The sequence below is a fragment of the Phyllopteryx taeniolatus genome, chromosome 6, assembly GCF_024500385.1.
Source record: "Phyllopteryx taeniolatus isolate TA_2022b chromosome 6, UOR_Ptae_1.2, whole genome shotgun sequence".
In the NCBI taxonomy this organism is placed as follows: domain Eukaryota; kingdom Metazoa; phylum Chordata; class Actinopteri; order Syngnathiformes; family Syngnathidae; genus Phyllopteryx; species Phyllopteryx taeniolatus.
This window is the reverse complement of record NC_084507.1, coordinates 13,150,177-13,167,209: the sequence shown is the minus strand read 5'-3', so window position 1 is coordinate 13,167,209 and position 17,033 is coordinate 13,150,177. Positions and strand designations below refer to the sequence as shown.

The following is a 17,033-nucleotide window of genomic DNA, read 5'->3' as shown; positions in this document are numbered from 1 at the left end:
CAAACATTTTGTTTGCTATAATGGTGATTTGTTGAGAAAAGTGTTATTAATGATTTTTAGTAAATATTTTTGATAATTAATTGCACACAGTTTAATCAAAATGCAAAATATCAGCAAAGTTTGACCTGTCAGCAGTGGACTCCCATTGCCAACTACTACAGCAAACAGATTGAAAAAACAAACAAACAAACATCTTTTGTTTGCTATATCTTGGTAATTTGTTACACATTTCTCTCGCTGTGTAACTGCAGCAGCTGTAGAGGCACACAACAAAACATCCCCGCCCCCAAAGATCCCATTTTAAAAAGGCCCAAACACTTGCCAATGCCAGGACCCTGGTTGACAACTTGGCATCCCTAACCCATGTGACGTGGATTTAACCAATGGCAGACGAGTGCGGTGACTGACTTTATTTTCTACGGCATTTTTTGCATTTAAAAATTATTCGACCCTATTGAGGATAAGCGGTACGGAGAATGATTCGATTTTGAAAAAAATAAAATAAAATAATACATTTAAAAAATGACAGACCAACAAGTTTGGTTCATACGGATACTAGTTTTATTTGGTGTATTTACAAACAAGCACATGCAGGAAGTGGACAGTGACAGGGACACTATTGTGCAGCAATCATAATAATAGGACACAGGGCAGGTCTACAGGCTACATGACACCAGAGACGAGGAGGGGGGAGCTACTGACTTACTACCCATGGTTGCACTCCCACAGGCTGTGCTTTCCCTGACATGAACACGTACTCTCACAGCTTTCACAACCCAGCAATTGGACTCAGAAAGAGCAATAAATAGTACATCCAAGAAATAAATAACGTGCAAACGAATGCATGGCAGTCATTACCTCACATTGGGATAATGGCAAAATCATAAACGTGTCGTTTCATGTTCTAGCGAGACGGATTATTTCTTGCTAACTCGTCCATATGACGGCAACAACGTGAGTCGTCAGTGAGGAGCACCGGTCTAACTTAATGCTACTGTTGCCACGGGGACGGTAATGCTACACTGCCATTCGACACCAAAACAAAAGTGTTCCCTGATTTGATCAGTAAGAGATACAAATAAAACATTCCCTCATTGGTAAACATTTCACTCCATCTCTCTCTCACTCTTTTCTTTCAACCTGAAATGAAATGATTGACCCCTCAACCCTGCAGGGGCTGCAACCGATGACTTTCCAGCAAACTGAACAACTCTACTGTATAAACCACCGTTTAATGCCTCACCAATTCTAAACATGAGAATAATGACTAAAAGATGGCAAAGTACTGTGTATGAACATAACCGCTGCCACCGCATGAGCACTTTCTACTACCACTGTAGCTAATATCGATGAAGGGGGGCGGGCGCTTAAAACATGGCAGCTTCACGGGTTAAAAGTGGATGCATAAGCCAACAAACCAGCAGACATTATTATCATCATCATCATCATCATCACCAGCGCCACATACATGAGGCGGTTTGCCTGCTGCATTCACTTCAGATAGTGAGAGCGCAAAGATTAATGAGCCCATGCCAGGTTGAACCAGTAGGAGATTAGTTAGCCTTAATAACTGTGTGATAATCAGAGGGATAATCATATTTCCTCAAATAGCAGCCATAGGCTCAACTGCAGAGAGTACTCGACCTTTATTTGACGGAAGAGGCCTTTACGCTTGTCCACTTATTGTTCAACGAGGAATAGGCTGGGTAGCTGCTTCACAATAGTATCGTTGCAGTTTCTTCTTTTGCGTCACGTCAATTTGGGGCAGCATTTATTGTATCACCTGAAAAAAGGAGGTGTTTTATTTTGTATTTTTTTTGTGGATGAGGACGACCGGCAACCAGTCCAGGGCCTCTCTCGCCCAAAGTCAGCCAGGACAGGCTCCGGGTCTAAGCGCTGGAGAAAACGGCTGGATGACGACGATTCATTGAGGCCCGGCGTCGATTGGGACGGAGGCCACTATTTGAGGAAATGCGGAAGATGCGTTTTGAAGTGATTTCAAGACGTGACGCACGCAGGAAGGAAGATATTGGATTTCAAACACGTACACCTCGTTGTTTGCATGACGACCGCTCGAGAACGATTCCACCTGTATCGTCGCTGTAGCAACAGCGTTACGTTTGCGCTTTGTGTTTAATGCAATATCAATATCACTTTATATATATAGACATGGATATTTATATATGTATTTATATGCTTTATATATATCTATATTTATACAGCAGTAAAATGTCAAACACGTGTGAACCGAAGGGGGTAAAAGGTAAATGGGGGGGTGTACGGGCAATAAAACACACATGTACACACAGCTACAGTTCACTACATGATCACGTATGCAACAGGAGGTTCTGGGTCAGTACTCCCAACGTGGCCGCCGCCGTACTGTCGACCAGGTGGCGGTCGCTGATCCGCGAGTGATTAAGTGCCCTTAGATCAGCGGCTGCCGAGGAAAGCGGACAATGCATTTAACGTGATATTTTACTCAAAAGTCATGATTTGACTCACTTTATGGTGAAATATCCCTCTAAGAGTACTGGAACCTCGTGCGAACCTCTCAGTATTTGCCCAAGAATAGATATTTTTTTGAATGTTTTGTTTTTCATCATTAATTCATGGAGTCCAGCTGTTGCGGCGTCACATGATGAGCGAGGTGTAGCCAATCGGTACCAGGCCCTCTCGGTCTCCCTGACGACAGCGGATCCAGTCTTGGTCGACGCCCTCCAAGACTACGAGCTCCTCGCCCTTGCGGAAGCTGAGCTCGGAGCCCGCTCCGGCGTGGTCGCACAGCGTTCGCACAGACCTGAGGAGCGGCCAAAGGCGCCGTGTGAGCCAAACAAATGCAGGCAATGACATCATCCCTATTACCGGAGGCTATAAAATTCAAACCTGAGGCTGGGGGAGGCGAGCATTTCATTTGTGGAGTGACTCAAAAATACTGCAACATTTCCAAAAGTACACAAAGCGCCACTTGGTTCGCAGTTTTATGGAAACAAAACTACTGTATTGCAACAGTGAAAAGCTTACATACAGTTTAGATTTCAATTTTATGTGCTGGTGATGTTATTTTACCATAACAAGTTTGATAACCTTACTTACTTGACCTTTAATTATATTCAGCAAAAAAGAGTGGTGGATAATATTATGGTATATTTTATTTGTTGCTGATTATTTTTCCTTTGTTTCGAATATTTCACTAACTTTAGCACTGGCATTCAAATTGATTATCTTTGTATTTACTCAAAATGAGACATTTGTAAAAATCTGATTTTACTTACTTACTACATTTTTGGCTATTTTCTTACAGACCAAACCAGCAACTGAATCATAATCTATTTTTGTGCATTTTCTGCACTGTCAATTTGGAATAACATCCTGTTTTTGAAAAAATGGATGGAAAATACAAATCTTTTTATGACTCATTGAAAAAAAAAAAAAAAGATTAATTGATTACTAATTGTTAGTTTGTAGCCTTAATATTAAGTAACATTTTAACATTACTAACAGTCAATCATGTATAGGGTTGAGCATCGAGAATCGAGAACCGATTGGAACCACGACTAACGTTCCGGTTCTCCCGCAACCGTTCAAATTGAAAAATTTCGGTTCCCAGTTTTGATGCCTAGTCCTCCAGCCGCGAAGAAGAAGTGGCGTAAACCAACAAAGAACGCGCACAAACACGTGCTTGTGCCCAACGGCGGCGGCAAACAAAAGTGTGTCTTACATTTGTTGAAATAAATGACCGGTCGCCTCAGTTCCAAAATCAGATTATAATGTGCAAAGGAGATTTTATTCTTCTTTTATTCTTCTCACAGTCTCATCATCCCTTGTTGTGGCTGCTTGTTCTTTTGAAATGTGTGTCATAAAATAAAGACCAAAAAGCCCAAAAACAAAACGCATGCTGCAATTTTTCAACATTGTGTTCCACTCCCTCCCTGCCAACTGCTAATAGTTTGACTTAAGAAGCATATGAAATAATAATTTTGTCACATAGCAGTTTAAAATTTGTGACTAAAATAGCAATAGCATTGCGGCAAAATAATCAGTATTCTTCATTTGTTGAATTCTTTTTCATATGCATTTAAGCCCCGCTATTCGCAGGGGGATAGGGACCGAGCCTGACCGCGACTAGTGAAAATCTGAGAATAATTAATGCTCCCTTAGAACTTCCTGAAAAAAAAATACAATTCCGAGAAAACGTCAATAAGCGGGGGATTGGGTGGGGAAACACAAATAAGCGCGGTTTTCCGGAAATCACAGGGGATAAAAAATTTTGTAAATTTACGAATGCCAAACCACAAATTTGCGGTCAACTGAATACTAACATGTTTTTTACTTGGCTATTGAAAATTAAATAAATGTGCGATTCAAAGGTGCAATAGAAAAGCTGCATTTTGGTTGGTTGATAAAGTAAAAGACCTGGTGTAAAAAAGTACCTGTGTGGTTTGTCTGTCGTCTCTGGAGTATCAGCCGCACGTTCTGACACAGTGTGACTTTCTTCCATTGGTTCTGGGGTCGTCCTTAAAACCGGGAACGAAGTGGTGCTCACCATTCGGGTCAGCGCCGTGACACCAGGAGCCAACCACTGCGAGGGACGCCTGGATGGTTGCATGTACAGATAGAAATTATATCTCATCTGTGGAACCCACCCAGAACAATAAAATGGACTCACTTGCTCAATGGTCCTTGAGCCACTGGAGTATTGGGGCTTTTCGAAGAAGTAGAGCCAAAGAGGCGACCCAGACTCCAGGGCACCTGTGCGACAGAACTAACTGGGGCGAAGTCGCTCTCTGTCTGGGCCTGGTGATCCTGCAGACTGGTCCTCGCCTCTTCAGTTTTCCCGGTGGCCAGGTTGAGCTCGGCCAGGTTCTGGCTCAATCGTCCTCCCCACCGCATCACAGCACCCCAACCGTGCTGGATCACCTGGGATTTTGACGACAAATGTGAGCTCTGAATAGTCATACATGACTGTCAGGAAGTGAGTACCTGTCCAGCCTGCTGAGCGAAGCTGTCCTCCTCTATGTTCGGAGGAGGTAATTCCCCAATCCTCTTGTCCTGGACCCACCGGAGCTGGGGACTTGTATGGCCCAGAGTGAGTGACCACCCTGCATTACTAAGAGTAGTTTGACCCTCTTCAGCTGCCAGATGTCCAGGACCCGTAAAGTCTACCTCCGAGAGACTTTCCATGTGTCTGCCACCTCTCTTTTCAGACCGGGTCGCCTTTGTCGATTGACCCGCATCCTGAATGGGGGGACTGCGCACCTGTGGGGCGGGGTTGTGGGGCTCCAGGCGGTGGTGCTGGAAGAGCAGGTCGAGGTTGAAGGTGAGCAGGCTGAGAGGCTGCAGCATGAGCAGCAGCTCGTCGAACAGGTGCTGGCAGGCGCTCAGCGACAGATGCATGAAGGAGGACGGACGGTAGTACGCGTCCAACACATCTGCGAATCAATAGGTTACCTGTGAAAACTAGTTGCACTGCATGACTGTTCAGCCGCATCACTCTGTCTGCATGACAAAGGTAACTATACTGTAATCTACAAACAAAATAAAACAATTGAATATCAAATTGCACAACAATGTTGCGGGTACCTCAAACCTAAATGGAATTGAAGCCTAAATAATGTCATTGTTAAGGCCTGTATTTGTACAACTCTTTAGTGTTTTCCCAGTGTCAAATGCACTTACCACTGCTAGACTGAAGGTGAGACACCCAGAAATCCAGCTGCTTTGAACTAGAAAAAAAAAACGAGAGACTGATTTATAGATCTAAATAAAGACACCATTTATTTCGGTAAAAAACACAGCACGCACTTAAGTAATCCGAGGACGAAGGCATTGAAGCGGTGTTTGCTCTGTTTCAGCTGAGGCAGTTCACCAAGTCGAACTTGAAGATTGAAAAGGGCTTGCGTTTTAGGACCTGAATGATCGGGAGAAATGGATCGAGTGCATAAAAGACAGAAGGAGGGGAACAGTATAATTGCTCTTGTGTGTGGGGGAAAAAGAAAAAACAAACTCTCAGGCCATTTAGAAAGAGAATTATAGCTGAATATACTGTGCAGCTCTAAATCAAATCTATTGATTTTATTTCAGTTATGCATTCTCCAACCTGGCCGTGTTGAAGCCAGAACCAAACTCCAGGCTGAATTTGGCCTCCTGCCTGCAATCAGGTCACTCTGGTGGGGCTTTAGACCGTCCGTCAGGAGGCTGTGGAGGGCGGGGCAGAGGCACTGCAGCACCAGACGGCCCAGCGATGGATTTACTGTGCTGTCTCCTGATAAAGCCTGGAGACAGGAGGGGAGGAGGACAATATGTTAGTAGATGGGAGGAGAAAGCACGCAAGATACGGCAAATCCAATGCATCATTTGCTTTGAGATGGAATGCACGCGGAAGTAGCCTCTTTTACAAATAAATCACACAAAACAGACACATCACAGCTTCAAAGAAGGTCCAGCATCATAGTGGCATCAATTGCACTGATAAACCCTTCAAAGCATAATGGTATGACCCATCCTTGAACTAAGAAGGCGCTAACTAGGGCTGCAGCTAGAAAATATATCTAGAATCGATTATTCTACTGATTATTTGATCGCTTAATCGAATAAACATTTTGCTAATTTTTATTTCAAAATAATGTTTGTTCAAATTGCGGTTTATTAACTCATTATTGTTTATTTGGTATAGTTTACTGATTAAAAAAAACAAATAAACAACAGTTAAGCAATATCACACAAGAGGGAGCGATGTTGTACTCGCCAGCCTTTTTCAAACCGATTAATGCAAACACTTGCTAAACACTTCTGAAGCTGCTTCAGGTTCAACTACATGTCAATTACAGGTTATTTATACTACGGCTGCAAATAATATTTATTTTCTAAATAGATGAAACTATTACTTTCTTTTTCATAATAATGGTGATTCAGTTACTGGTTTGGTCTATAACATGTCAGAAAACAGGCCAAAATGTTCATTGTTCATTTGATAATCGATTAGTTGTCAATGAATCGATTAATTGTTGCAACTTGAGTGCTAACACAAATATGACATCACGCCACAATCGTTTTTTTTTCTGTTCATGGTGAAGGTCTGCGCTTTATTGAGTGACATTTTAGTCAGCATGTTGAGACACACAAGAGTCAAAACAGCGAAGTGGCTCACCTTCTGAACTAGTGTCCGCGAAGAACTGAACTGGGCCAAGACGGCTTCCACCGCCACACCGACCGCACTGACGAGAGCTGGAACAGGAGTATCAGTGTACAGTAAAAACACAAAGCGGTGACACTGCAAAATCACAAACACACACAAAAGCGTAACAGCAATACCTCTCTTTTCCAGCAGGTGCAGAGAGGAGAGGCGGTATCCCGTCATTGGATGCAGCACATCTTCGCCCATCCAGACCGCGTCACCTCTCTGCACGGCTCCAGCGAACGACACACTGCGAACAGCTGGCAGCGGCAGCGGTAACAAATAAATAAATAAATAAATAAAGAGGAATGACTTCGAGGAATAAAAACTCAAATTTAACATGCGCAAAAGAAGCTATGGCAGAGAGAAATTTCATAACTAAAAATGTTACTAGGTGTCCTCAGCGATGAAGAGAAGTCAGAAAAAAAGCAGATGGTACTACAGATGATTAGAAGAGGGAGTGAGTCATAGCATAGCGTAGTTGTCCATTATATGCTTCTTCTTGTATTATATTAGTGTATATATAGGTATACAATAGATTCTAAAAATCTGTTTTCACAAAAAATAGGATCTGATATAAATAAAACTGGGGAATATCTAAACGTTGTTTTACTTTTCGGGAAAACATACACCTCAAAATGTAACCAAATATGTGGTGCAATCACGGTCAACATGCATGACGTTATACCACAAACTAAACTAAAAGTCTTTAAAGCCGCACAGACCGCACGAGGGAACGCTATGGCCAAACAGCTCACTGAGCGGCATCGTATGAGTTCAAAGAGCGATAGGTAAGCAAAATGACGCATTTAAACAACTTACCTTCAAATAGAGGTCGAACGAGTGTGAATTATTTTTGTGACAAGCAAACTTTTGCCCTACTGGTTGGATTTGGATAAGCAATTAATCAATATCGGTGTTTGTAGATGAGCAGAGTCGAGCACTAAGCAGCTAGCTACAAAGGTGCATTGAGTCATAAGTTTAATTAAGACACATGCTTCTAAATAACAGTGTAAATATATTGTTTACTGTCCTTAATACATTGCCGAAGTATCGGATCGGACTCGGTATTGGCAGTTACTCAAAATCGCGTGACTCGACTGCAAAAAAAATGTGATCGGGACACTGCTACTTATTACATGTAATTAAATTTTATGATGGCAACAATTTGACCCTAGAATTAAGTTTTTCTATTTCCATTCATTCTTTGAGGAAAAATAGTTTCCAAATATGAGCAAATTGGAGGTTAACCAATTCCTAATTAATTTTAAATGATAGCAAACTCACAATATTTTCAGTAATGTCTGCCATTTGGTAGAGTGTGTCGCACAATTGGCTATTTCTTGTTTTTGTTTTTTTGTTGTTTTGGGAAGCAAAGCATAAAGAGGGGTCGTCATGTTGCTGTTAATTGTGCAGAACGTCAGCAACAGACAAAGAGGCAGTGTTACTCTTGTATACACTCCACAGTGCAGGTTGGGGGTGTATTTGGCTTTTGGGTGAAATTTCATGATGAACCTAAAAGGCACTATAATCTTTTACAGGTGAACTTAATTGACCTTCTTTTAACTTTTGAATGCACATGCCCGACTGGTCAATATTTCAGTACTTTTTGAACAACTTGACTTTCGACCTATATATTTCCTAGGACGTCCACATCCATACCTTTCTGTGACTCTTCCAGTCTCTTTGTTGCAACCCGCTGATGACACTGTGATACCCTAAGCTCTGCGGCCACTGCCAAGGTACTGCTGATCCATTTTTAGATGTTTTGATCTCATGTTAAGATGTGAACAGCATGATGAAGAGGACAGTTTAAATTTAAATTCTAATTGAATCATGACATTTATTAGTTGATTCATGAATCAAACACCTGTTGTGAAATCAGCTCCTGATTAGTGAACATCAAGTTGTGCGAAAAGTACTGGAACATTGAACAGGTGGACATGTGCATTCAAACGTTTAGAGGTCAAATTAACTTCACCTTTCGAGGTAATAGTGCATTTAAAGTTCATGCTCAAATTTCACCCAAAAGCCGCATATCCCTAATTTTGTTGTGAGCAGTAATGTACTGTAATATGTGAACGTTCAGGAAATATGGACCAAAAAGCTGAGGGTTCTTATTGTTTTAACAACATTTGTCTTGCCTGTGTTCTGAATACACAACCCTGCAACAACTCAGGAGTCTAACAGAACAGACGAGTCACACAGAAGACAGATGGACAGAAAAGGGACAGTGAGTGGCGGAACCCAATCAATCTGACAGAAGCAGATGTCAACCCTCGGAAGCCTATTTTTGCAGCTTTAAAAAGGACGCAACATAAGACGACTCATTGATATTCTTTAACATTGATTTCTGATTGCAATCACGACACAGTAGGGAATAAGGACAATAAACTAAGGAGAGAACAACAGACATGGCAGAAGGCGGAAGAAGAGAAAGAAAGATCTTACTGGCCACGCGCGGCTGCTGAGAAGACTGGTAGAGTTTTGGGGGCAGAGGGGGAGCACAGAGGGGTATTGTAGGGTACAGGTGCGGGTAGTAGGGCGGGGCGGCAAGGGCAGGCAGAGTGTGAGAGCGGGGGAAAAGGGGAGAGCTTAGGCCGGAGCCCGCCACGCCGGGAGGTAGCGCTCCCGAGCGTTGGGGAGGCGAAAGGGCTCCAATAGGGGAGAGGCGAGGAGGCGAGCCCCCGTGCAGTGGGCAGTGCTTGGAGCGGTGTAGGTAATAGGTGGGCAGAGGGGGCAGCTCTTTGGACGTCTTGGTGTTGTTAGCGTTACGGTCTGTTTGCTTTTTTTGAGCGCATGGATTCGTCATCATGACATCTATGTTCTTATAAGGGGTGGTGCATTCTGAAGCATCCGCAATACTCTGCCTGTCACTGCAGTATAGCGAGTCCGAATTACACTGAGAGCCCAAACTGTCATCGATTCTGCTACCCCTGGGAAATTGATTTGCTGTATTTTGCCTTACTTCCTTCCCAGGGTTGGGAGAGCCAAAACCAGCCCTGGACTGGTAGCTAAACACAGCATCAGCATGAGCCCACTGCGGGGCTCCTTGCGAGTCTGAAGACTCTCGGCCGATGTGGGCTTGCGGCCTGGAATTTATAGGCAAGTGCCTCTCTTGACAGGAAGTAGGGGCAGCGTGGAGGAAGTAGGGCTGGGGAGGCTGGGTAAGGGACAGTGGGGGGGAGGAAACTGCTTATTGCAAAGGTGCAGGAGGAATGCAGGAGCAGAGTGTACAAACAATGGAGACATCAGAATGGGATTGGATAGGAAGAAGCAAAAAAAAAAAAAAAAAAAAAAAGTGGTAAACAAACGGGAAGGAGAGAGATGCAGAGAATGTTAGTGTCTGTTGAGAGAAAAATGCACACTTATGAGTGTAACACAGCAGAAAAGACACAGTCTTCGCATCATTTCAACAGTTACAGTGATTCATGAAAAGCAGGACATTTGACATTTGCATTTTAGCTGGCTGGACACGACAAAAGACGACACGCAAACTACAGGCGAACTAGTTCATGTGTCAATCAACAAACAAGCTACAGCTCTCGGTTGCACTTTTCATATTTGCCTATTGTATGTTAAGCACAAGCAGCAAAAATAAAAAATAAAATAAGGATTCTAATTAGTACTTCTCGTGTCCTTCCCTCCCTCCACTTGCATTTTGAGTTCCTCCACACGCTGAGTCAGACGTCAGCTAGGATAGCAACGTTCACGAGTCTAATCCGTCTCAATTAACAGAAAACGTCCCTACAGAACACGAGTAAATGACACCACAATTTAACCATGTAATTCTACTCAATAACTAGCGGTTCTGAAAGAAAGAGCAAGAACAAGTTTAACAATACAGTACCTCGTTTTGACTCAGGTTATTTGAAACTAAACACGCAACTCTTCCTGTTTCGGGGCGAAGTTGTCGGTAATTGGTCGAGATTCTAAGCCCCGCCCGTAAAAAGCTTAAAGATGTACACACCTAAAAAGGTTCAAATCATGTGGACACCTATTTGCTGCAAATTAGCCATAAAACTCATTAGATTCTCAGTTGAAATGACTCAGTAATTGTGGTAACAATGATTGACACCAAACGAGATAACAGACCCTAACCCTATTTTTTTTAAAGGGAAGTAAAAGAAATATGGTGACTTTACCGGAAGACTTTCCACCTTCTTCCTTCTCTTGGCCGCCAGAGGCAATGAATAATTGAATGAGACAGTGATGACATCACACTCAGATAACCAGGAACTGGAGACTTTCCAACCTTCTCCTCATATTACCTCCAGCATCCATCCCCTTTTCACACACACAGTCATCCCTCACAGTTTGTCCCCTCACTATCTTTAAGCATTGTGCAGCATGCCATTCTGTGACTCATTCTCATCCTCCATCTTACCACTCCTGTTCCCTCCAATATGTTCTTAACTGTTACCTTAAATTATATTGTCAGTCTCAAAATGAGTCTTAAAATGGGGACCATGTGAATACACCCTCGGCAGAAAAGTGAAATAGTGGTTAGCACGTCTGCCTCACAGTTCAGAGATCTCGAGTTAAAATCTCAGCTCAGGCCCCACTGTGTGGAATTTGCATGTTCGCCAGCATCCCAAAAACATGCATGTTTGATGAATTGAAAATTCTCAATTGACCATATTTTTGAACGTGAGTGTGAATGGCTGTTTATCTATATGTGCCCTGCGATAAAGTGGCGACCAGTCCAAGGTGTAGCTGACCTCTCACCATAAATCAGCTGGGATAAAGATCCAGCTCAACCTTACGAGAACAACTGCTCCAGAACATTTCCGGATGGATGAAATACTGAACACGCACGTAAGTATGAGAACATTCAAACTCCACACAGGAAGGCTCAAACTGAGATTCGAACCCAGAACATTCAAAACTGTAATGCATAAGTGCGAACCACACTTCCTTCTCTGGTGTTTTATTGAATTATTCTAATTGTACTTGACAACTCTTCTGTGCTGTTTTATAATACTGATTGTTTGTGCAACGCAGTACGAAGATACAATACAGTATATGGACAAATTATTGGGCCAACTCCTGATTGATTCAATATTTGTCGTGTGTTTGAATAATTGCTACTCGCCATCTCAGGACCATGTATGTAAACCGAGGACCCCCTGTATAGTCAGTCACACACGATCTGTCCTTCACCATTGTACACACATAATCCTTAAATATAAGATTATACCACGAAAATGGCTTCTCACCAGCGGTTCTGGGTTCACGTGTCTTCCCTCCATCGGCCTGTCCTCGCACCTCCGCCTCCTCTTCTTCCCGCTTCTCCTTGTCCTCCATCTTCACCATGTCTTCACGCTCCCACTCTTTGCCAGTCATCCACAGGCTGCTGTCACTGAGTGAGGAGCCCATCTTGTCGCCTCTTCCACTCGCCTCGTCCACCCTCTGCAGCATCTCCTTCAGCGCCGCCATGGAGGTGAGCGCTGGCGGCGGCTGCATGAATAGGGCTTGGGCCTGAGAGGTATACTCCCACTGGCTGCCTTCGCTGCCCTCCTTCGCCCGTCTCCACTTCAAGTTGTACAGTATATCGGGGTCCGGGGTGGTGACTGAGGGGTCGGGCTCAGGGTCGGTGATCACCTTCGTTGTAGGTGCGCCGCTCTTGTTGCGGTAACGCAGCTCTTTGAAACTGGTGACCTTTGGAACTGGGGAGCTCTTTTTCACCATTTCCATGTGCGATTTTCTTAATTGAGTGGGCTGCGGCAGGAGATCAGCGTCAGGCGTGAATGCTATGAGCCAATCGAAGCGCTCGGGCCGTGCGGAGTTAGCCAGGAGGGTGCTGACTGTAGGAGGTGGCACGCTTGGTGGGATTGGGGGTAAGGGGCGAGGTGGAGGAGGAGGGGGAGGTGAATGTAGCGCCTCACATGGATAAAGGCGGGACTCGAAGCTTATTTTTGCCTTAGTGTCCTGCGTGTGACTTAAGGTGGTGCTGTAATAAGTGTCCGATGTCAGAATGCTGCTTTTCTTCCGTCTTCGAGCCATCTCTGAGAATGAGGTGGTTCTCTGGGCCTCTTTGCCCTCCTCTGTCTGACACTCCCTGGGAATATCTGCCCTTCTATCCCCTGCCAACGTGGCTCTGCTGCTATATGCATCTTTTTCCATTAATTCAGGATCACATTCCTTCTCCTCTCCGTGTATTCTGAACTCTCCATCTTCCTCCTCCAACGTCCCAACGCAGTCGCCAAGCTCTGGGCTCAGTTTGAGGAGCTCAGCTTGGGTCAACCCTGCGAGCATCAACAACTTGCGGATCTCCACATCCAGAGCGTGGAAGGAAGGAGGAGGAGGCAGTGTTGGTGGCAGTGGTGGGGGTACACCTGGAGGGGGCAGGGCGGAGGAGATAACCGGCGGAGGAGGCAAAGGTGGTGGGCGTGTGGTAGGAGGCGGTAAGGAGAGGGGAGTCTTTTCCTGTTCTGCTTGAAGGGCGGCAAGGCGTTGGGCCTCCTTCCTGGCCAGGTGTCGCCTCCGAGGTGGAGGAATGGGAGGAGTCGGGGTGGGGATGGATGGAGAGGAGGTGGTGTAAAGGGTGAGGTACGGGACAGGTTTGGAGGTGGGGAGGGGAGGGATGGATGGCGGAGATGGGGGCAAAGGTTTCTCGCAGCGAAAGGTGGTGAACGTGGGAGAGGAAGAGTTTGGCGTGAAGGTTGACAAGGTGGGCGAGGTGGAGACAGCCATGGAGGTGGTCTCTCGGCTGATGTTGATGTAGGTGTGGAGGTCGGAGTTGACGCTGGCGTGACGGGCCGGAGGCTTCGGGGGCCGAGGAGGTAGCTCCGCGGGGGATGGGGTGTGGGAGTCTGGAGCAAGAGGATCGTCACAGTCTGACGGAGCGGTCAGGTCCACGCCGGCGTCTGAAAACTCCTGAGATTCTCCCATGAATCCCCCGCTGCTCTTGTACAGCTTCCAGCCCATGTCAACGCTCCCCATTTCATCCATGATGTCAGCGAGGTTCTGCTCCTCCAGATCGCCAAGATCAAGCCCCTTCTCATGGAGTCTGGCTACGTACGCCAGTTTGATCTCCCTGTTGACCTTCTCCAAGTGATCCAGATGGTCCAAACGATCCCTCAAGACATCCCAATTCTGCTCGCCCTCCAAATCCCAACGGGCCACTTGGATCAACTGACTGAAACGCTCCATTTTCCCAAACTCCCCGACTGATTCCAGGAAGTCAAGCAAACCCAGCTTTGTGACTTCTGGATCATCTTTGACTCCCAAGTAGTCTGGAGAAGGGGTGTCCAAGGCTGAGGGATAGCCCTCATCTGGGGATGAAATGGGGGTGTGTGACGTCAAAGTGAAGGGAATGCGCCTGATTGGTAAGGAAGGGAGAGAACGTGCAGGCGGCTGACATTGCGAAGAAGACTCTTTGATTGACACCGACAAATGCTCTTGGTGTTGGGGAGTGTATTGATCGGTGCAGTCCGACTCCAGATCGGAGCAGGAGCTAATGGAAGTGGAGGAGGATGAGGTAGAGGAGGAAAGCGAGAACTCCAGCAGGGAGGGAGGGCAATCGCAGCACGAGGGCACCAGGGTGTCGTCGTCATCCTCGTCATCGTGGTCGCCATCGTCGTCGTCTTCGTCATCGATATCAATGTCCCCGCTGCTGCTCTCATCATCCTCTTCCTCTGATTTGATATCTTTCTTGTCATCGAGATCTGCTTTTTCTAACATCTCTTCATTGGCGGCGAGTTGGGGAGGAGGCTCCGGCTTCACTTGAGAGGATGCCCGAGGCTGCTCCTTGGCCCCCGTCTCATCTTTCCTCTGGGGCGCCACGACCGGAGGCGGAGGAGGAAGCTGCAGTTGGTGCCTGAGAGAAATAGTGTTGTTGTTGTTGTGGTTATGGTTGAACATGCTGTTGTTGTCCTGCGGCGAACGACCATCACAGCACAAGCACGGCAGGCTCGGCTCATTGCAATTGGGGTCAAGAGGGAGAAGGGAAGGAGCTGGGGAAAGGGGAGATGAGATTTTGGTCGCCGCTGCCACCGTACGGACACTCTTCGGTTTGGGCTTAGCTGATTTAAAGGGAACAGAGTTCTGTTTTTGTGCACCAAACCGGCTTTGACTGAACGATGCTCGAGGCTGCACCGCCGGCCTGGTCCTGGAGGGAGCGACGGGAACTTTAGTCACCTGTCTGGGGGAGGACGAAGCGATGGTGTTCTTGTTTTTATCCTCCTTCTGAACAACGCGAGACTTTGGTCCAGCGTGGGTCGCGGCCCGCCTGGTGATATCGAAATGCCGCGGTTTGGCGGGCTGAGAGGAGCGGCTGGAGGACTGCATTCTGGTAATAGGATTTTTTTAAAAGATGTTTTGGCTGCTATTGTAACAAACGCTGGGCCAAGCCGAATTCTGATGCATTGTGATGGTCACATCTTGGACTGACTTCGAAGGCCCTGAAATATCAAAGCAGACATATGGTGAATATTAATAATGTGCAATATATGATGTTTTTGCATCACTCTTTTCAAGATAAAGCAATTATCTTGAGCAGGGGTGGGCAACCTCCAGGTTCTGTGCCATAGAGCAAGCGTATTTGATCCAGCATGCCATATAAATAAATAAAACCTCAGAACTGTTATGAAAAGAAAAATGTAACCCACAAATGAGTACACCCTGCACTGGTCGTCAGCCAATCACACAAACATACACAAACAACCATTCACACGAAGAGCCACATCTAGGGATAATTTTGAGTCTTCACTGAACCTAACATGCAGGTTTTTGGAATGTGAAAAGCACCTAAGAAAGCTAGGAGATAAAAAAAAAAAAAAAAAAGTATTGCAGGAATAATTAACACAATAAATAATATACATACAATATATAAAATATACAGTTCATAAAAAAGAATTATAAAACAAAATTAAACTACTACTTAAATTTTCCTTAAATAAAGGAAGGATTTAAGGTCTTATAAATGTTACTTATGTTGCAGCCGGTAAGCTTAAACTAATCCTCCTTATTAAAATTACAATCCAATTTATACCCTAACGCTATTCATCATCATCATCATCATCATCATCTGTTCGGCCTGCTCACTGCTGGTGTTGCCCGTCTCCATCTGTGCAGCCACCCTCCCCAGCTCATATGATAATGAATATGAATGTAATTTTTTTTTTCTTGTAAAGAGAGAAAAGAGAAGCACAGCATCCCTTAAAGCGATGAAGGGCTGCTTTAAGTGGAGCATGAAATAATCAGGCAGCAGCGAGGCTATTGCTCATTGCTGCACGGTGCCCTTTTCACGTCACCAGAATATAAATCACACACACGTCTCATTCTTGATTGTCACGTCGAGGACAAAAAAAGAGAGAACGCAAGCTCCTTGGAAAATAGGAAGTAATGCCATGTAATTTGACTCTGCTGACTGTGTACTGTATTGAGCCTGCATCTATTGATCCTATAGACATGATGGAGACTGGGAGGAAGAGAGAGGAACGGAGAGAGGAGGGGAGGTACCATCCGCATCGCCCTCATATGAAGGCCCGTCCGCTTTAATGGTGCTTATATTTACAGTACACTCTAAAATAATGTCACGGTATTTACATTTTTTGTTTTTGTTTTTTTAAATGACAGCTTTAAAGCGGTAGATGTGATTCGTGAGAGTAGGAGGATTCACCACCCGGACGACCATCCTGGTATTTTAGATGCACTAGTCAACAAACAATGTAGAATTAACATGACATAGTTGAGTACTCACCTCCAGGAAGAAGGCGTCCATCTCGTTCGCTTCAGTCCGTGTCGGAGTGGCTCCCTCCCGGACGCGAAAAGCGTCAGACTCCAGGTCCTCTCGCGAGCGTCGAGACTCCGCGGACCGCTACGACCGAAAGAGGAGAGAGAGGGACGGAGG

At 45.1% G+C, this 17,033-nt stretch overlaps 1 protein-coding gene across 2 annotated transcripts; it reads right to left on the bottom strand.

The window, feature by feature from the left end:
* Positions 1-538: 538 nt before the first annotated feature.
* Positions 539-17,018, bottom strand: rusc1 (RUN and SH3 domain containing 1). Of its 2 annotated transcripts, XM_061776964.1 has the most exons (12): positions 16,884-17,018; positions 12,397-15,582; positions 9,629-10,369; positions 7,315-7,437; positions 7,151-7,227; positions 6,101-6,275; positions 5,806-5,911; positions 5,680-5,726; positions 4,984-5,432; positions 4,670-4,920; positions 4,434-4,595; positions 539-2,800 (listed from the first exon to the last, which is right to left on the bottom strand). In XM_061776964.1, exons 2-12 carry the CDS (start codon positions 15,467-15,469, stop codon positions 2,635-2,637), a joined length of 5,370 nt encoding a protein of 1,789 aa, XP_061632948.1. In that variant the 5' UTR covers positions 15,470-15,582; positions 16,884-17,018; the 3' UTR covers positions 539-2,634. The 2 variants fall into 2 exon arrangements, with proteins under 2 accessions (XP_061632948.1, XP_061632949.1); XM_061776965.1 differs by lacking the exon at positions 9,629-10,369.
* Positions 17,019-17,033: the final 15 nt, after the last annotated feature.

Coding starts and splice junctions, on each gene's coding strand:
- rusc1 (XM_061776964.1), bottom strand. CDS start 15,469: ATGCAGTCCTCCAGCCGCTCCTCTCAGCCCGCCAAACCGCGGCATTTC. Junction 10,370..12,396: donor ACGTGAACCCAGAACCGCTG/GTGAGAAGCCAT, acceptor TGCAATAAGCAG/TTTCCTCCCCCCCACTGTCC. Junction 5,727..5,805: donor TTCGTCCTCGGATTACTTAA/GTGCGTGCTGTG, acceptor TTTTTTTTCTAG/TTCAAAGCAGCTGGATTTCT.